Source organism: Oryx dammah, unplaced genomic scaffold (assembly GCF_014754425.2).
Source record: "Oryx dammah isolate SB20612 unplaced genomic scaffold, SCBI_Odam_1.1 HiC_scaffold_6, whole genome shotgun sequence".
NCBI classification, from domain to species: domain Eukaryota; kingdom Metazoa; phylum Chordata; class Mammalia; order Artiodactyla; family Bovidae; genus Oryx; species Oryx dammah.
The window spans coordinates 31,420,646-31,441,393 of record NW_024070190.1 but is presented as its reverse complement, the minus strand read 5'-3'; the positions used below and the strand labels follow the sequence as shown (position 1 = coordinate 31,441,393).

General features: G+C 53.3%; 1 protein-coding gene across 3 annotated transcripts; it reads right to left on the bottom strand.

Annotated features, from left to right (window-relative positions):
• Window positions 1-761: 761 nt before the first annotated feature.
• Window positions 762-19,211, bottom strand: DNAJB12 (DnaJ heat shock protein family (Hsp40) member B12). 3 transcript variants are annotated; one of them, XM_040242498.1, is made up of 9 exons: window positions 18,984-19,211; window positions 11,385-11,565; window positions 9,882-10,027; window positions 7,854-8,039; window positions 7,653-7,732; window positions 6,465-6,574; window positions 4,342-4,514; window positions 3,691-3,788; window positions 762-2,603 (listed from the first exon to the last, which is right to left on the bottom strand). In XM_040242498.1, exons 1-9 carry the CDS (start codon window positions 19,114-19,116, stop codon window positions 2,574-2,576), a joined length of 1,137 nt encoding a protein of 378 aa, XP_040098432.1. In that variant the 5' UTR covers window positions 19,117-19,211; the 3' UTR covers window positions 762-2,573. The 3 variants fall into 3 exon arrangements, with proteins under 3 accessions (XP_040098432.1, XP_040098433.1, XP_040098434.1); XM_040242499.1 differs by having other exon boundaries at window positions 3,637-3,788; window positions 18,984-19,204; XM_040242500.1 differs by having other exon boundaries at window positions 3,643-3,788; window positions 18,984-19,200.
• Between the last annotated feature and the right edge of the window lie 1,537 nt (window positions 19,212-20,748).

Genomic DNA, 20,748 nt, shown 5'->3' with positions numbered 1-20,748 from the left:
GCACACTGAGGGCAGGGGGACTGGAGGGGGGCTGAATGGGGGCGGCTGGCAACGCCCCTGCCAATCGCAGCCAACAAGTGGTGGCTCGCAGACCGGGCGCGGGCCGGTGACCCAGGTGGGGGCAGCCAATGAGCACCCGGGCTGCCGTGGCACCACCGGGCAGCCTGCCTGTCTTTGGCTGGAGCTGCGGCAGGAGGGGCCTCAGGCCACCAGTCAGGGCTGCGGGCCCTGTCTCTGGGAGGCCCCGGGCAGATCTGCTGCTCCATTCACGGAGGCTGCCACATTTTTAACTTTTCCATGGGGGAGGAGGGTGGGCTGTGGGGGCGGTGTGGCAGGGATGGCTGGGAAGACTGTGCACCCAGAGATGGAAAGAAACTCTGAGAACTTTTCCCTTGTTCTGGATCCACGGTGGGCTGGAGCTCCAGGCTGGGGAGAAGGGAGGTTCTGAATCTGCTGTGTTCACCACAGGCCTGATAGAGTCAAAGGGGTAAGACCAAGGGGAGGCCCGGGTTGCGCACCCTGGATTAGTGCCAGGGACCCCCCTGGGTCCTGGCCTAATTGGGCTGCTTACCCTCCGTTGCGATGGAGTCAGCCCTGGAACAACACTTGTGACTGAAGTGGCTGTCAGCTGGGGTGAGGGGACGTTCCGACTAGCCACCAAACTCCTCGTGGTCTTGGCAGGACAGTGTCAGCAGCAACAGGTGCTTGTAGCCCCTTCTACCCTCTGAGCTTGGCCCCCTTGCTCAACACAGACCCACCAATCACATAATAAACATATATTTATAGATATACAATTTCAGAATTCTAATTCAAGAAATACAGCTTCTCAGGGGATCCATCAGGATCTATGTTCTTATTGCACATGGCTCAGCCCGTCTAGGGACATCTACCGAGACCAGAGGGTTGGGTGGTCGGGGCAGAGCGCCGGGGCCACCGCGGGCAGGGCGCTCTCATCCACATCCAGTTCTGAGCATCTCTCTGGGCTGGGGCGGCCGCTTCATCACAGGGCAGGACCTTGTTTAAAAACCATATTTGACATCTCTTAACCAAGCTTCCTTTCCCAGCAAGAATCCTACTTGTTGGGAGACTTTTAAAAAAAGAGCCAAGAGAAGCTCTGGGAGGGTGGTGACCCCCCTCCTGGCTGGCAGCTTGGTTTGGGGTAGTAAGGCTTCGGAGGATGGCAGGCTCAATTGACACACCCACCACGAGAGGAAAATTTGGGGAAAACGGTAATTCCAAAAGGCCCAGTATAAACTGTGGGAATAAATAAAACCTCCCTCCCTTCCCCTGGCAGCAAGTGCTGTTTTGAGAAAAATCCTCATTTGAAGGTGACGATAAGAAAACCTTCTGGTTCATCCTTTGTCCAAAGTGCAAGAGAAGGCCGGGTGGCATCACGTCCTTGGAGAGTAGAGACAGAGGTGCCCATGGTCATGGACTTTCTTCAGGATTTGGCTGCTGCCCCAGAGTCCTGGGTGCCACCTAGTTGACTCTTGGAAGAAAAGCCTTCTGAAGCCTTGGTCCATGACTTAGGAAAAACCAGTAGCAACAATGGGGCTGTGCCTGGGGGCACCTATAAGGCAAAACTCACGTAGGGACTAAGTGGGGAGGTGGTCAGGCAGAACCTGATTCCCCTCTCCAATCCTGCTGTTCTCGGTGGTAGGGGGAAGGGGGGTCCTGGACGCCAGGACTAAGTGCCCACCTGAGCTGACCAAACTTATGGTGGGTGGGCTCATCCCCCTAGGCCATCTGGGGCCTCTACCATGACACAATACTGACCTGGCACCTGGCCCTAGGGGCACCTTCTTTTCCCCATGGCCTGTTCCCCTCCAGTTTAATCATAACGTTGGCAGCCTTCCAAATTCTCTACAGATTTATGCTATCATGATTACTGCTGCCATCAAAAACAGGCTGGGCTTGAGGGCACCCTTAGAAGCTGTGACCCAACTTTCCTTCTGCTGTCAGCTATGCCTAATGTCTAACCTTTGAAGGACCAGGCTCCCTTCCCCAAACAGGCCTCATTTTCTAAATCAGGGAAGAAATCAACTCAACAACCTAACCAAATCCCTGCATAGTTTCAAAAAGTAGACTCTCTCTCTATATATCTTTATATGTGCTATTTACATATAAATATATACATATACACGCATCTATAAATTACATTCTATGGAGAGTTCTCTTTCCTCTTCCTCTTTATCCTTGGCCAACACCTCTGATTGCTTCCACTGAGGTGACTGGTGGTGGCTCCTGGGAGGGGGGAGGAAAGGCAGTTGGGCGCCCCCTCCCCCAGCCCTTCCCACAGACATTTGCTGCAAGTTTTACATTCTACTTTCGTTGCCATGGTTTCTGTATCCTAGGAGAGAGCTGACGTGGAGCCCGAGCATTTGCCAGCCCTGGGAGGAAGGGAGGCAGCCCCGTGGCAGGTTTTCCTGTCTGTCCTAAGAGCTTTCTGCATTTACTGGGTGAGAGAGAGGGCAGTTGTGCAGCGTTCGGCCTCCAATTCCATTTTAATTTTTTTTTCTTTTTTTGTCTTTCCTTAAGTGTATATATAGTCCGTCACCTTGGCTCAGTGCATGTCACCAAAAATTCTCCAGGGATTTCATAGTCTGGGGAGGAGAGTGGTAACAGTTAGCCTGGCAGTTATGTGTCCTGGAGCCTGGAGCTTAGCCCCCACCGACAAGCCAAGTCCTGGGCCCTGCAGTCTGTTCCTCTCTCCCAGAGGCACCAGCAAATGGCCTCAGAGCAGAGCCTCCAGCTGAGGGGACACAGGCAGAAGAGGCAGTGGGCAGAGCACCAACTAAAAAGGAACCTTGCCCAGCTCTGCCCACACTCCTCTGGGCCTGGTCCAAGCTGTCCCCTCCAGCAAACGCTGGGAACAGAATCTGCCGTAAAGAGGGGAAGGTGCAAGGGTGGCGTGGTGAGGCCTGCTACCACCACCTTTAATTTTTTCTCCCATTCCTCTGTGCGGAGGGCTCTCTGTTCATTGGACCCTGAACTTGTGACCTTTTGTTCCCTTCCTCAGACCACAGGTGAGATGCATGGGCAGTCAGATGCCTGCAGCTGCCAGGTGTAGAGCTGCTCAGAGTGCTTCCAATCCAGCCAGACTAGCACCAGTCTGGGGGCAGGGCCTCTCCTGCTCCCAGCCTGTCAGCTCCCTCCCACGAGCACCACATTTCTTCCTGCCTGGAAGGACAGGGGAAGAGGAAGGGCTGTCCGCTCACCCATCCCCACCTGGTTCATCCTGGTGTCTGCCGGGGAATGTCGGGGGGCTACTGACTGCCCAGTAATACCAGACGGCCTAGATCCCAGGGCACAGATAACAGTCTGTAACACTTGGGAAAGGGCCCTGGGGGAACACATGGCTGGAGTAGACCAAGTGAGCCCTGGGCACCCCTCAGTTCTGGAGCCAGGGGGAAGGGTAGGGTGGCATGGAGGCACCCTGGAGGGCTGATACAGACTTCAGTTTCCCTACTCACCCCAGAGCACTCCCAACTCTGCAGGCTGGGGTCAGGCTGAGGACAGGGAAACTGCACCGCGCGATCACTGGGCACCCTCCCTCCCTCCTCATACCCTCCTCTGCCTCATGACCAAGACCAGAGCTGCCAGGAGTTGCCAGGCAGAGAAGGCCCTGGCTCATACTTGGACCTCGGTGGCACGGCTGGCCCAGGACTATCCATGCAGGGAGGCCTGCACCTCTGACAGTCGGCTGCAGCTTGGGGTTCCCATCTTCTGTGCTTTGTTGTACAGGTCTGTGTCACCAAAGTAGCGGGCCCGGTACAGCAAGCCTTCCTCTGCAAAGCAATGGGGCAAGTTAGGGCGTGCTTCTAAGGCTGCTACGATGTCAGTGTGGTCTGTGCAGGAGGGGAAGGGCAGTTACGGGCCCAGGGACAGGGGCAGAATCCCTTTAGGGTAGACCCCTGCTGGGGAGCAGGATAGAGGCCCCTTTTGATAGAGCACAGGTGAGGCCAGCCAAGGTGAGGACCTGTCATCCTGGGCAGACTGCCCCAGGGCCCCACAGATAGATCCAGATGTCCAATCAGTGAGTGGCCAGGAGATTTGCCCCAATTTCTCTCTACATAGTTACCTATGGCAGCCAAACAACAGGCTGATTGCAGTGATTTATAGGAAGCTGGAAGAAATCTCCAGGTGGCCCCTGGCTCCTAGCCCCAGGGAAACACAGGGGTGGTAGGTGGCTTTTGGCTGGGCCATGGCTGGCACAGGGCAGGGCCAGGCGCTCGGCCCACAGATCACGGGGGAGCAGCGCCTTCTTCTTCCAAGCTCTCAGGCTTTGTGCACCGCACCCCCCCGCCCAACCCACACACACACAAACACACACAAACTTACTTTGCTGCTTCTCCTTCCAACAGTTGTTTCGAAGATTGGCAATATAATCATCTTCCACATTCCGTTCAACCATTTTGAGGCTGGAGCCTGTGTATTCCTCAGAGAACGTGTCTGCCACATAGTAGACGACGTTCAGGTGGTCAGTGACTCGCTTGTGGACGTGGCCCACCGACCTGGCCAGAAACAGACCAAACGCAAAGTGGGCGTGGGTCCACAGACCCAAGGTATCGCTAGGGATGACTGGGGCCCCCAACAGAAGGTGCCACACAGGTCACGGGGTAGGGGCTAGAGCAGGAGCTCCCTGCTGCTCTAGAGAAAAGAAAGAGGCTCCCTCCTGTATGAGTGGCCCAGACCACGGCAAGGTGTGCCTCCAGCTCTCTGCTTACCACACTGCTGCCTGGGGCCTCTGGGGAGCAGCCCCTCTCTAGGGGGGCCTGGTCAGGGAAGCAGGGAACCCAGGGTGAGTGCAGGTTCCACCTGTGATGAGTTGTGTGACCTGAGCTCCCTGTGCTTCCATCCCCTTGTTCATCCCCTAAGCCAATCCTTGCTGAAGGCCTGCCCTCCTATCCAGGGGCTCCCAGTCCAGAGTGGAGAGGCTTAGGAACAAAATGACAGGAAGGATTCTAAGGCGCTGTATCCTTCTACCTCTTGGAATCTTCTAGCTCCAACTGCAGGCTCTGCAGGGGCAGGGCTTCCCAGGTGGCCCTAGTGGTAAAGAATCTGCCTGCCAATGCACGAGACATAAGAAATGCAGGTTCAATCCTTCGGTCGGAAAGATCCCCTGGAGGAGGAAATGGCAACCCACTCCAGTATTCTTGCTTGGAGAATCCCATGGAGAGAGAGGCCTGGCAGGCTACAGTCCATGGGGTTGCAGAGTCAGACATGACTGAAGTGACTTAGCATACATGCGTGCAGGCTCAGGGAAGAGCCTCTATGTGCTGATAGGAGTTAGTGGTTTGATGAGGACAGCTTCTGTCTGCCCACTCCTGCCTCTCAGCTCTCTAGCTACAGAGAAAAAGGCTGGCATCAGGCCACAAAGTGCCTGTGCTGGCTGGTGTGGGTCCAGTGGACCAACTCTGCCCCTGCTGGCTCAGAGGGATCCTGCCAGGCTCCCAGGCTGAGCCGGGCCGCTAGGTGGGAGCATTGGGCTTCTAGCTCTGTATCAGATACTTGGTCAGGTGCTGGAAACAAATGAGGGGAGCTGATGCCTTAAAAGGGCAAATAACTTGCCCAAGTTCACCATCGTGGTTGAGACCGTATATTCATTTGACAAATGTTAGCAAGCATTTCTCGGAGAAGGCAATGGCACCCCACTCCAGTACTCTTGCCTGGAAAATCCCATGGACAGCGGAGCCTGGAAGGCTGCAGTCCATGGGGTGGCTGAGGGTCGGACACGACTGAGCGACTTCACTTTCACTTTTCACTTTCATGCATTGGAGAAGGAAAATGCAACCCACTCCAGTGTTCTTGCCTGGAGAATCCCAGGGACGGGGGAGCCTGGTGGGCTACCATCTCTGGGGTCGCACAGAGTCGGACACGACTGAAGTGACTTAGCAGCAGCAGCAAGCATTTCTAATGAGCCTGGCATTTTATGTGTATAACTCATTTAATTATCACAAGCAGATATTCCCATTTTGTAGGTGAGGAAACAAAGGCTCAGAGAAGTTACATAACTAGTCCAGGGTCACAGAGCTGCTTAGTATAGGAGCTGGGATTCAAAGCAACCCTTGCTCTGACCCTAGAGCCTCTGTTCTTCTCATGGTCTCAGGGCCCTCAAGTGGAATGGAAGAACAGAGGTTCCTGTTTCGAGGCCAGCAGTAAGTTGGGGAGAGTGTCATGAAACCTGTGAAACCACACGCAAAACAGTGTGCACGCAGTGTTCTAGGGAAAAGAGCCGCAGGTTTCACTGCGTTTTCTTAGGGGACTATGATCCTAAAAAGATCAAGAACCTCAGCTTAACAAGGTCTGTTTTCTTGATTCTAAGCAGCTTCTGCAATTTGATCAGGCACCTGCTGGAAGAGGATGGGAAGGAAGGCCGCTGGTGGGGGCTAAGACTCCAAAGCTCCTGCCCCACCCCACCGTGTACCCACAACCCTGGACTCACCCCAGCGACAGGTACTCACGGTCTTAGGCTCAGACTGTAGGGTGGACTGGACACCATGAGCTGGCTGAGAGCTGACACGAGGATCAGGATGAGGATGGGCATCAGCTGGACAAACACCCCCAGCCCACCCTGGAGGGAAGAGCCAATGGTCACCCAGGCTGAACCTGGCAGGGCGAAACGTTGGCAGCAAATGCCACAGTGGAGCCCAGGTGGTGGGAGCCTGTGTAGACAGGCCTCGATGCCTCTCTCTCCCAGTCCCTCCCATGGTCCCCCAAATACAGAAACCCCTCTACCTGCCAGTTTCCCCAAATAAAAACAAAGCAGCAACTGGGGTTAAACACTGGGGTGGGAGGTGGGTATACGTATTTACTTGTGAGAGAATACAAAAAAAAAAGACGAGCAAAAGTGTCCGCCTTCAGAGGAATGGGAGGCAGGGCTGGAAGGAGGCTTTCTCTATATCTGCCTTTCTGAATTCTGAACCCTATGACTGTATTACCAATTTAAAAGTTGCCAGTTGAGAAATTATAAAATAAGTTTGTTCAGTGTGTGATAATTTGTGATTTTAAAAAACTTCTGTATGTTAAATACACACAAAATAGAAGTTAAAAAATGAATAAACAAAAACAGAAGGCCACATTATCAGAGCAAAAGAGAACCCTCTGCCTGGTATAATTTTAAATATTCTGCAACTGTCCACAGTATTTTAATCTTACTAACTGCTTTAATTTCAGTCAGCCACCTGTTCTTATAATCTGTGGCACTCAAAGGATATTTGATGCATTGTCTTCTTACAGCTCTTGTATACATTTTTAAAGAATACTGAAGAGAAGCAAGAAGACCCAACCTTATGTTGTCATCCTTCACAATTCTCTTGTGAAGTTTAACCTTCCATTGCTTGGTAAAATATCATTTTACCTTAAGAACATATAGACCTCACGAAGGCCGTTAACACTGGAACCTGCCTGGAAGTAGGGAGGTTTCTGCATTCCATTTCCCAGCAGAGGCCATCACACCTAACTCCCGCTGTGGGTGCTGTGGAGTGTGGCTCCCTCTGGTGTCCTTTAGTGGAATGGCAATGGGGGGACTGAGTTAGCTCCCCAGCTGAGTTGTGGGGTACTGCTGTCGCAGGATAGCAAGGTACTCCCCACTCCAGGCCTCACCCCCCTGGGTGAGGCACTCTCCCCGTACCCATCCCTTCCTCACTCACATCACCCTGGTTCTCCCTGCGGTCCTGCCTTTGATGGTATGTGTAGCGCATGCGGCCATTGCTGTAGACGTGGACGTTACCTGGGGGTCAGAGGGACTGAGTCAGGAGTGGGGCTGCTGGGAAGGGGAGAGAGGCTGGCATCCCATCTCCCACCATCACCACCAGGGAGGCCTGGACGTGGGGGAGAGCAGGGAAACTTACTAGATGGAAAGCCACCACCAAAAAACATGTTAAAGAGGTCTTCAGGGGAGATGTCGGCCTCAAAGCCGCGGTGGAAGTCCGTGTGCCCATGGCCGTGCCGGGCAGCCTGGCCCTTGTCATCACCGAACTGGTCATACTGCTTCCTTTTCTCTGGGTTGCTAAGTACCGCATATGCTGTGCCGATGGCTAGAAGCAAGAAAGGAGGCAGAAAGGTGAGGTCCAAGGATGCTGGGGGGTAGGCGCATGGTGGCCAAGTGCTCACTTCCTTCAGGTGTTCAAGTGGTGCTCCAAGGTGCGGAGGGGGGGAGGGAGGAGGGATGCTGGAACACCTCTGAATGAGTCCGGGCAGCCTGGACTGGGTGGAGTCCTCACTCTCCACCACACGATGATGGTCCACTTTTTTCTATCGTTCAGGTCCTTAATGGGCATTACCCTACTTACTCCTAAGAGCTCATCTCCATTTTACCAATGAGAAAACTGAGGCTCAGGGCGGTTAAGTGTAAGCTCACACAGGTCTGATGCTGCAGAGCCAGGATCAAACCCAGGTGAGTCTTGCTTCAGGTCTGCTGACTTTATGAAAACCACCAAAATACCTCCTCCTCATTCCTTTCTCCTGGGGTGTCTCGTGGGATGGGGCATCCTTTCTGGAGGGTATGTAATCTTCAAGTCACCACAGCACAACACAAGGGCGAACAAACACGAGATGTGCTATTGTAAACCGGAGAACAGGAACTGCCAAGGAGGGGCCAGGGCCCCGGGCTCTAGAGACTCCACTGCTGGTGGTGTGGCCTGGGCAAGCCCTCTCTTCCCTGGGGTCCAGGTCCCAGCTGCGGTTCCTCCGCACGGCCCCCATTAGAGCTCCCGGGGGTGGGGAAGCCTGTGCCTGGAAGGCCCCAGCTCTGAGCCCTCCTTAGTCTCTCCTCCTCCTCCAGCGGCCCACACCCTCAAGGCAGCAGGTCAAAGCTGCCGCTGCTTCAGAGCGTGCAACCCCTTGAGAATGAGAATGCCTCTCCTCCTTCCACTGTGAAAGGGCCCCGAGGCCAGGGCTGGAGAAACGTTAACCCCAGCCACCTTGCCTCCTCATTCCTTTCTCCTTCTGCCCCGGGGTTGGCAGACAGGCAGTGGGGGAAGATGCCTGCAGACTGCCCCACTGGGCACCAACCCTGAGCAGCCTGGAATGGAGTACCTGGGGTGGCCCCGAGAGGCACACAGGGTCTTGGGGGTCTGTTCTGTGCAGGCTCCCCACCTGTTGTTGATGGTCATAGCCCTGGTACAGCATAGCACCCTGCCTGGGCCGGAGAAGGAGGACAGTCACCACACCCCAGAGGGAGGTGAGCCTAAGACCATGAAGGTCCCGTGGAGGGCAGCCATGTGTGAGAGAAGAGAAGGGAATGTCTGTGGAACTGCAGGCCTAGCAACTCAGCACTGGCCCAGAGCCGGCCTGTTTGCCTGATGTGTTCAATGAAAATATCAACGATTACAGGGCAGCCTATGTTTTCAGCCAGAACTGAAGCCCCCTCCCCAGAAATAACAGGCCCTGAGTCCAGAGAGACTGCCATGTCCCCTATTAGAGGTGAGCGCTTGTGCGTGGTGTGTGGGGGGGTGTGTGTGTGTGTAGAGACGGGTGAGTTGGCTGCGGCTGCTGGTCTGAGGAGGCCACCAAGCTCTAATCCAGGCCACCCAGCTTCTCAGAACAGGGAAACAATTTTCAAGCTCCCAGGATGTGGAAGTGACACAGGTGGGTCAGGAGGCCTCCTTCAGCCCCTCAATCAGCATGTGACCTTGGCAAAGGCACTGGTTCTCAGCTCCCGCGCCGGAACTCTGGGGAGGGAGGGGGAAGGAGAGAGAGGAGCAGTGCCAACTGCACTCTGAGACTGCGGGGTGGAGGCGACTATAGAGCCTTCTTCCCAAAAGCACCTCCTGAGCTGGGAGGACTTGGGTCCAAGGCAGCTTCCAGGAAAAGCCCCTCCTTCTCTCCCAAGGATAGGAGATCAGAACACCCAAACACAGGAACCTGGGTCAGCTTACCTTTGAAAGCTTCAGTGGCGCCAGGCGCATGGTTCTTGTCGGGGTGGAATTTGAGGGCTAGTTTGCGGTAGGCCTTCTTCAGGTCCTCATCTGAGGCCCCCCTGCTCACCCCCAGGATCTCGTAGTAATCTTTACACTGCTTGACCCTGGAGGAGGAGGGAGCAGAATCTGGCGAGGGAGCTCTCGTGGGCCCAGGCTGGGAAGGGAGGTGGCTGATGAAAGAGCAGTGTGGGCGCCCAGCTCTGAGCAGGCTGGGGGACCAGCAGGACAGGCCCAGCGGAGAATATATTTAGGATTTAAGAGGGGGCAGCTGCTGTTTCTGCCAGGCCAGGAACCATTTCCCTGAGCTAACAACAGCATCCTTACTGTAGGCACCTAGGAAGGACTGTCAGTCAGGGGCCTCTGCCCAAGGGCAGGTGTGCCCCCGATTGGGCAGCTCTGCCCTCCTGGCAATCCGAAGCTGAGGGGCAAACAGGCCAGATGTGGAAGGTGTCTGTCCACCCATCACAGGGCTCTGAAGAGACTCTGTTTCTCTCCCTATAATTTTTACTCCTGGGGTCTCTGGAGACTCCCTGATTCTTGGCCCACAGTTGGTTTCTTTCTTTCTTTCTAAATGCTTATTTTTATTCGGCTGTGCTGGGTCTTAGGGACAGCATTTGAACTCTTAGTTGCAGTATGTCGGATCTAGTTCTCTGATCAGGGGTCGAACCTGGGCCCCAGTATTGGGAGTGTGGAGTCTTAGCCACAGGACCACCAGGAAAATTCCCATCACCAGTTCCTATTGCCTATAACCCATGGGCTCGTCTGGTCAAAGTCCTGTCTGCTCAGAAAGATGTAAATTCAGCAAATACTTTTATGGGAAACTATCATTACACCGGGTCACACACAGGCCTGAAGCTTGACAACATCTTCACTAGCAGCCAGGACCATGGGGGAGTGACCGCAGAGGGACTCCCAAGGCTAGCTGGTGGGGAGGCCTCTGGAGAAATGCGAGCAGGAGTATCTAATCCTGAGCAGTCGTGGCTGGGTTGTCTCAGCCTGGTGTGAGCTGCCCCGTGCTGGGCCTGCCCAAGCCTTGGAGGGATAACTCCCCGTCTCCACCCTACCCCGCACAGGCTCTGATCTGAAAGGGTCTTTGTTGGGGGCAGGAGTGTGGGTTGGGGGAGTATCTGGAGGGGAGAGCAGGCCTCATCTCTGACAAACGGGGCTGTGTAAGAGGCCTGGGATCTGCCGGCCTGTGGCTGAGGAGGCCAGCAGCATCAGCGGTTTCCAGCCTTTGCTGTGGGCTGCCAGGGCAGCAGGGGACAGCGGGGCCTCAAGGCCCACACTAGACTCCAGGGCCTCATGGGAAATAGGAGAGGGCCTTGTGAGCCCAACTTCTGAGCATCCTCCAGCCTCAAGGTCCTCCCAAGCGAGGTGGATGATGGGCGGCAGGAAGCCTCCTCTAGATGTGAAAATGTCCCAAGCCCCAGGCTCTGGCCCTCCCCCTGCCCAGTCCTCTACCTTTTCACGGCTGCTACTTGCTCAGCGGTGTAGCCTTTGGTGCTCTCTCCTCCTCCCGCCTCACCGTTGGCTGAGGGTGCATTGGCCCCAGCTGCTTTCCTATGGGTCGCGTGAGTTGCCTCTGTGGGTTGGGGTTGGTCGCTGGCAGGCTGTGGTTTCTGGTTGAGGGACTCAATCAGGGCTGTGCAAAAAGCAAGACAACTGTTCAGGGTTCCTACTCCAGCAACGGCTGAGGGCCTGCCTGGCCCTGGGAGATCCCAGGACCCCTGCACCCCATCCACTCTTCTTCCCAACATAGCTTGATCCTTTCCTGACTTGGGCCTGAGGGCCTAAGGGGATAATCGCTTGCTCTCTGAGGAGCCACAGTTCTGAGGGTAAACCCAGCACAGAAATAAACTATTAATCTTTTAGGTTTTTAAAATCCCAAAGTAATGTGTGTCACAGCCACCCTCTGTTGAGTGCCAAGATGGACAAAGTGCTCGGTAAGGCGGCTCCACTTGGCAGGACCATCAGAGTTAGCAGGGACTGGGAGGAAGGCCTCCTCCCGCTCAGCTGTGGAGAGCACAGGGAGCAGTGATGCTGCCCCAGGGGGCAGAGGTGTGTGGGGCTCAGGACACACATCTGCTGTGCTCATGGCTTGCTACTGTTTACCTTCTTCAAACAGCTGGCCACGCCCAATGTCCTGCTTCAGCGTTCACAGTCTCTACAGGGCATTAGCGGTCATGCTCAGAGAGGCTCACAGATATCCAAACACAAGTCCTTGGTGCCTTTTGATTCAGTGAGGAAAGGCCCATGTCTCTGGGAGGAGTCCCCTGTGCCCACTCATTACAGGCCCAAAGCCAGCTCTGAGCCCCTGAGTCATGTCTGGGGAACAGCACCCTGGGAACCCAGGCATCTGGGCCACTGCAGGGACCCGGGACCCCTCCGTGCAGAGGAGGAGCAGCAGTGCAGCCTGGCTGGTCCCCAGCTTCCTTCAAATATGCCAGGTGTTTGCTGGGCTCCAGGCACTACGACGCATGTGGGCCTGGAGGAGGCCCAGAGCTGGGCTCCAGGGAGCCGAACACTGGGGCTCGAATGGCCCACTGTATCCTGAGCCACAGCCACTGCTGCGCTACTTGAACACTTGCATGTTCTGAGTCAGAAGCTGGGAGATACAAACACAGAGGCTGACAGGTGAGCTGGCCCTGCATGAAGGGGTGGAGGGGCTCCTGCAGCAAAGCCCAAGAGGGTGCTCAGAGGGAAGCCACAGTGGTGAGCGCTCAGCGTGAGTCAGCAGGCCTGGACACGGCGCTCTGCATGTATTCGCTCATTTAATCTTTTTAAAAAATCAATGATTTATTTTTTGGCTGCGCAGGGTCTTCGTTGCTGCACGCAGGCTTACTCCAGTTGCAGGGAGCAGGGGCTCCTCCCTAGTTGTGGTGCTCGGGCTTCTCTTGCGGGGGCTTCTCCTGTTGCGGAGCAAAGGCTCTAGACACGCAGGCGGCAGCGGTGGCAGCGCAGGGGCTCATGAGCTGTGGCGCGCCGGCTCTGGGGCATGGGCTCAGCAGTTGCGGCGCCTGGGCTCAGCTGCTCTGCAGCATGTGGAGTCTGCCTCAACCAGGCATGGAACCTCCGTCCCCCGCACTGGCAGGCAGGTTCCTATCTACTGCGCCACCGGGAAAGTCCTTGCCCGTTTAATCTTGACAGTGGCCTCAGAGCTGGGTCTCATCACTCTCATCCCTGTTATAAGGGAGGAGCTGTGTTTGATCACCTCGCCCATGGCTACAGAAGGTGAGTGGCAGCACTCGAGTTCCAGGATGTCCAGCTCCAGAAACCATGCTCTTGACTCCTCTGCCATCCCAGACCACGTGAGCCTGGCAGGAGAAGCCCCTTCCAGCCATGTTGTCCTGAGAAAGAAGTGCATTCCCAAAGACTCAGGCTTCGAATCTCAGTTCAGCCTAACACTCCGACCTCTGGCGGATTGGTGGAATTTCTCTAAATTTCGGTTTCCTCACAGAGTGTATGTGTGTGTCTCTGTGTGTGTGTGTGTGTCTATGTGTGTCTCTGTGTGTGTGTGTGTGTGTGTGTGTGTCTTGACTACATGACCCCACCACCAGGCTCCTCTGGCTCCTCTGCCCATGGAATTTTCCAGGCAAGAATAGTGGAGTGGGTTGGCATGTCCTCCTGCAGGGTATCTCCCCACACAGTAGATGAGGATAAAATGAGATGTGGAACTAGCTGGCACAGACACTGACATACAGTAAAAGTTCAAAATGAGGAGCTGCTAATACTGTGACCTGGGCTGATGAGCTGGCTGGCCAGGGAGGTGAGGTGACCGAGGTGGGGGGTGGGCAGGGCACTCCACATCTTGGGGAGGCAAAGTCTCAGCATCCAGTAGGCTCTGGACTCAGCTATAACCATGAGATGTCAAACCATCCCAGGCTCCAGTTTTACACCGGGTACTAAGGAAATGGCGAAAGTAGAAACCAACAAAGTGATTCTGATCAAGACAGGACTGAGAGAGGAGCCGGTCTGCTGGTTTCCTGAGGCTTTTAAAGAAGTTGCTTATTTCGACTTCTCTGGAAGCCTCAGGGTCCAGGCGGATGCCCTCAGGAAAATACGACTGGCCACTCAGTTACTGTAGACACACAGGAGCATCAGCCAGGAAGTGGGGGATGAACTCTCTCCGGTACCTTTCAGGGAAGATTCTGGAAGATTTTTTAGACAGTTATGTGGAATCAGCCCTTCTAATTTCCCTACAATGCACAAAGACAACGAAAGGGGAACGAATGTGCTCTGGGTCACAGAGAAGACTGCTGTTTGAGGTAGCAGTTCAAGATTTCTGGGTGCCAACAATTAAGACTTTCTTGTGGCCAGGACAACCCCTCCGCCGGCCCCTGCACATGACTGCCCCATCCTGTCTCACTGTTACACCCATCACAGCACAGCGCCTGGGAAGCAAAATCACAGAATAGTGGGCAACAGAATAGCTTAATGTGGCGATGGAGTTAGACAGGGTTGGGTTCAAATCCCAACTCTGCCCCTTCTCAGAAAAGCTGGCAGAGAGAAAGAAGGGAAACTGGAGGAAGAGGCCAAAGCTGGGGTGGGAACAGGAGCCACGGAGGCAGAGGTGAGACCACGTGTACGGACAAAGCTACTAGAGGGGACCCCTCCTCAAACCCAGACTGGAGAGTCAGACTGCCCGCTTCAAACCTGGCCCTGCTGCTCGACACCGGTATTTCCTTGGACAAGTCAACTTAGCTTCTCTGTGTGAACCTGGGTCTCCCTCAAGACAGCTGAAACAGTAAATGAGTGAATGCCTCTAAAGCACTGAGCACCGCCTCCAGCAAACACTGTGTCACCGCGAACACGTCCTCTCCAGGCTCTCTAGGTACCTACAGTGCTCAAAGTAGTCGGGAGATGGAGGCCAGATTAGAGGAAGAGCCTGGGAGCAGGGCTGCACAGTCTGGATCCTTTGCTAATTAGCCACGTGGCCTTGTCAAGTTACCTAATTCCTCAGTGAAGACACAGTCCCTGCCCTCACAGGGTTGTTCAGGGGGGTAAAGAAGATTCAATAAAACAAGATAAATGGAAGGACTAAGTGCACAATGGGGTACATAAAGGCTGACCAACTTGAACAGACAGCTCCACACTCTGGACCTTGTCAGTCCTAAAACACCCCTCACTCCCAGACCCTGAATGCCAAACCCTCTCAGTGGCCCGTCCTCTCTTCTCCCAGCTGAAACAGTAAATGAGTGAGCTGGCGTGTGCTGGCCTCCCTGACAGCCTGAACCCCAGAGCCGGCACCACCCAGAACCTTGGGCAGCCTCTGCATGGACCTGGAGTCTGGGACTTCCTGACATCTCTTGGTTACAACTCAGTCCACAGCCTGCCGAGTGTTGAGACTTCTCCTTCTGAAGCCCTGGCGCCTCCAGCCCCCAACCTTGGGTCCCCTCACCTCCCTGGCTGGCCTGCTCCCGGGGCTAGCCGGTTCATGAGCGCAGATCATGACATTACCGGCTATTCATTTTGAACCGCATCAGTCTGCCAGGTGCTTCACAGGAGCTGAGGCAGCCGAGCGTCCTCCATGGCTAACCTTCACTCTGGATGCTGGAAACACACAGGCCTGTAGATGTTCTTAACAGCTCCCAGGAAAACGCAGTGCCTTCCACCACTGTCGCTAAGCCCAAGGCGAAGCCACTGCTTACCAGGCTGCAGGACTGGATATAAACTCTCAGAAAGGGACCGACCGGATCCATTCCCCTGCCCTGTGACTGCTCACCTCAGGGCCCCACCGCTGCTCCAGAGCACATCAGTCCAGCCCCTGGTGCCTCCCCATCCAACCTCCTGCAGCAGAGTTTCAAGTCCTCTTGGACCCTTTCACTGTGAGGTCCTTGGACCCTTCAAGATTTCTCTGAGCCTCCTCTCACTCCTAACCTTTCCCTGTCTGTCCTTCCATGTCTCCAAGACCAATCCTCCTCTGATGCTCTTGATTCTCCGCCTTTCATTTCTTGACTTGCCCTTTTCCCACGTGGCCTCTGCAGCAACTGACAGTGCTGCTCACCACCTCCTTGACACAGGGCTCCATGGCTACCTGGCCGCTGCTCCCTCCTGGGACTGCTTTTTCTGCTGTTGCTCCATCTCACCTCTTGCTTCCTCTGTCTCTGCCCATTGGCTATGGGCAGATGTGGCAATGACTGTGCCTGCAGTAACCTCTGCTACACGTTCACACCTTCCCACAGTGACCTCAGCCAGGCACGACTCCAGTGAGCGCCATCCAACTGATGACGAGACTCTCAGCTGGAACTGGGAGCTCTCTCCTGAGCTCTAACCTGACAGCTTATTTGGAACATCCCACCAGCACCTTGCACTCTGCCCATCTCTGCCCACCCATGTTCTTTAGCTTGGTTTCTTCCTGATCACATAGGGCTGGATTCTGAGTCCCCATTTCTCCTCAGCACCCTTCTTACAGAAGCCTCAGCACCTCTCCTCCAGTGAATTTATTCTGATCCATGCTGCCTTACCTTAGGCCCTTGTAACTCCTAACCTACTCCACGCAATTGCCTCCCAACTGATTTCTGCCTTGAGTCTCTCTTCCCACTCAATAACCCTATATGTTGTTTTAAGATCAGTACCATATCTTCCACCTGCTATCAAAAACTTCATTTTTCCACTAACTACAGAAGAAAGTGAAAATATCCCGGTATGGCAGGAAAGGATTCCCCCAGTCTGGTCCCATCCTATTTTCAACCAGAGTCCCCTCCATACTCAAATTACCACCTCCACGGCCTCCACATGTTGTTACACTCAGTCTCTTTCCCCACATCTCTTACAACTTCCAGCCTCCGTATCTTTCCCCCACATGCCCTTCTCAAGCCCCCTACTCTCCTCTGAAGTGCAGTTAAAATGCGGCCTCTTATCCTACTCCCTGAAGCCTTCCCTCACTGTGATCTACCATCATTTTCACATCCCTGTCATGAGACTACTTATAATTTACTCTCCATGCTTCCTGCCCCCAAGACTCCCCTCCACCTCGTGAAGGGCAGGGACTGAATTTTTCACATTCACCCAGAGGTTCTCAGCATCTAACACTGGACTTCATTTCTGTTTAATCACAGCTCTCGTTTTACAGTTTGCAATATCATCTTTTCTGTAACTGTCTCCCTCACTAGATGTAAGCTCCTTAAGGTGAATGATCACACCAAGCAGAGACTCAGCAAACAAAAACAAAGAAGTCTTTGCATTAAATTAGTATGTGGAATGAGTTCAAACTTTAAACATCAAGTGTAGACAACTACCTAGTATTTTTTAACCAAGGTTTCCCTATCTCAAGCCTAAATCACCCCTACAACCTTGTCAGCTCGGTGCAGGGCTGCAAATGGCACAAGGTAAAGTTTATAGAGAGCTGAGAGGCATCTATCCTTTCCAGAATAATATGAGTGTGACAAATATGAAGCAGGTCACGTCTCTGCCTGAGAAAATTCCAGTACTTGTGCCCCAGGAAGGACACCATCCAAGCACTTGAAGTGTACCAGGGGGTCCTGGTAACAGAAGAGTTCCACAGGCCATGCTGTTACCATCCATTCTTGGCTGCCTGTTTCTGAACCGCCAGAAGTACCAGAGTCAGTCCGGGAGCTGCCCTTGCGCCCCTGTATACAGAGCGCCCTCCTACAGAGTGTGATTTCATAGAAAAGTTCCTTGAGCAGGTTACCTCAGGAGCTGTGGAAAATAGAGACTGAAACTCTCTCTAAAGCAAACAGGCCAAACCTGCAGAGTCAGGAGGGAGAGAAACTCAGGCATTCTAGACTGCCTCTTCCACCACGACTCCCCTTTCTCAGTTTTATAATGTGGGCATGAAGGGTTAGAAAGCTAACTGCTGCTGTTCAGTTTCATTTTATTCCTTAGCAAACATGTAAAGACTCACAGAACTTTCCAATTTCTAGCTGTGTAACCTTGGACAAGTCCCTAGCCTCTGAGGTATTTCCTTACCTACAAAACAAAGATAATGATCTGGTCTGCCTCCCTGACAAGGCAGGTTCAAGAGAAAAAAATGTACTGAAAGAGCTGTCTAAACTGAAAAGCCCTTTTTGGTATGACTGTTATTCACATTATCTGTGCCAGCCCTCCAATTTTCCAGTTGAGGAAACCCAAGCTCAGAAAAATCACAGCCTAGCAGTTAGGATGAAAACTCCCATCTTCTGAGTACCTGCTGTCGGCCAGTTTACTTAGTGGTAATTGCAGGTACAAACTCTGTATTTTTAATGAACTACTTTTTTCTCTCCTCCAGCGTGTGAAGAAAAACCCCGACGACGACTTAGGTTAAAGGAAAAAAAAAAAAAAAAGAGGCTTCCTGGATAGAGTGAGTAGCACAGACAACCTCACTGTTCCCTCTCTGGTTTGGAAACAGTCCAGGGCCGCCTAGCAGCCTGGTGCTGTCCAGCCGCTCATATGGCCGGCCACTGACGGACTCTTGGGGGCGAGGGTAGGTGGGAGTGGTGGAGGCCATCGCTCTGAATCTCGAAAGCGGGAGAAGAGGCTCCAGGAGGGAGTGAGGCGGTGTGTGGAATGGGAAAAGGGCAGGCTCTAGTCTGGTGAGGGTGGTCCTTGACCCTAGCCCGGAGACATGCCAGGGAGTGAACATACGGAGATGACTTTTCAGGCCGTTCGAAGGTCAGAAGTCCTCTTTCTTTCTCTAGAACTTATTTCTTCCTTCAGAGGAGTTATGTTTGTTTTCCTAAACTATAATATTTCCCAGGCCGGCAACTGGCCCTGGGCCACCGAATGGCCCCTTGGGAAAAGTAGTTCGATTTCGCTTCCATATAAGTTCCTTTCGCCCCATCTGTCAGAGCCTCTCATTCTTGGGAACTCCAAATCTCAGAGGGTTCCGCAAGCACCTGGAAAGCTAAAGTCACCGTTGCCCCTGTCACCAAGTGTCCAGTACCCCGGAGAGGGGTGGGAGCCAAAGACTACACCTCCCGAAGGCCACCGCGCGTCTCAGTGCGCAGGCGTAGCCGCGCCTCGCCACCCCTCCCCCTCCTCCAACTGCTCCCGTCGGTCCGTTCCCGTATTCCCCCCATCAGTTCTAATGTCCCCTCAGTGTCTCCGGCATCCTACACTCACCGCGAACTCGCGGCGTCGGGTACAGCCGCTGCGCCTTCTCCAGGAAGCGGAGCGCTCGGTCCGGCTGGTTGCTCTGGATGGCCTTAAGGGCGATGCTAATACAGCGCTCGGCTTCATCCTTGTTGGATTCCATGGCGGAACCAGAGCGCGGAACCAGGGAGGGGGAGGCCGGGCGAGCGAAGGGCTGCGCCAGCAGCCGGCGCGTCTAGGGGCAGGCGGTCGCAGGGTGATGACATAAACCTTCCGCCCCTCCTTCCCTGAGGTTTGAGCGAGGGCGGAAGCGCTACCGTATGTCTTCTAAGAGCGGGAAGTCTAAGAGAGGCCCTAATGGTGCAAGCTCACATTCCAAGCGGTCATATTTCGAGGTCTTAAAGTTGTATGGAGAAGGAAATGGCAACCCACTCAAAGTACTCTTGCCTGGAAAGTCCCGTGGACGGAGGATACTGGTAGGCTACAGTCCGTGGGGTCACCAAGAGTCGGATACGACTGAGTGACTTCACTAAAGTTTTGTATGTTCGCAAGTTCTTGGTAGTAACTATGCATTTGAGACGAAGGTTTCTTATTTAGTCATTCGACAGATATTTGGGTACCCGCTATTTGCCAGGTTAGATATATAGTGGAAAACAAAAGTCCCTGCCCTCATGGAGCCTACATTCTAGTGTGTGTAGTGGGGGTGGGGAGATGTCGGATAAAGAGATATACTCAAATAGTGACAGATGCTAAGAAGGAAAAAGAAAAAGATAAAGAAGTAAAGGGATTGAGAGTGGATGGTGCTATTTTAAATAACCTGATAGGAGAAAGCTCTCAGAAGCTGTAATTTTAATAGAAATCTGAATTCAGGAGAGAGAGCAGATAATTCAGATGTGACTACCTGGAAGAAAGGTGATCCAGGCAGAAGGTAGAGCAAATACAAAGACTCTGAAAGGAGAATTTTCTTGATGAGTTATTACAGATCAACAAGGAGCATATAGAATTCCACTGTACTGTGGAATCCAGTTCTGTCAGATTTTCACATATCTGATCAATCCAGGGAAAGCAGTCTTACTAATGTTACTAATGACCTGCATTGGCAAATCCATCAGTCATTTCTCAGTCCTTCTATTATGTGGCCTCCCCAGCGAGATTTCGTAAGAGTCTTACCACAGATAAGGGTTAGGAGGCTACTACTATAATCCATAAATGCTGGGCTGGATGAAGCACAAGCTGGAATCAAGTTGCTGGGAGAAACATCAATAACCTCAGATATGCAGATGACACCACCCTTGTGGCAGAAAGTGAAGAATTAAAGAGCCTCTTGATAAAAGTGAAAGAAGAGATTGAAAAAGTTGGCTTAAAGCTCAACATTTAGAAAACAAATACTATGGCATCCAATCCCATTGCTTCATGGCAAACAGATGGAGAAACAGTGGAAACAGTGGCTGACTTTATTTTTTGAGGCTCCAAAATCACTGCAGATGGTGATTGCAGCCATGAAATAAAAAGATGCTTACTCCTTGGAAGAAAAGCTATGACCAACCTAGACAGCATATTAAAAAGCAGAGACATTACTTTGTCAACAAAGGTCCGTCTAGTCAAGGCTATGGTTTTTCCAGTAGTCATGTATGGATGTGAGAGTTGGACTATAAAGAAAGCTGACCGGAGAAGAACTGATGCTTTTGAACTGTGGTGTTGGAGAAGACCCTTGAGAGTCCCTTGGACTGCAAGGAGATCCAACCCGTCCATCCTAAAGGAAATCAGTCCTGCGTGTTCATTGGAAGGACTGATG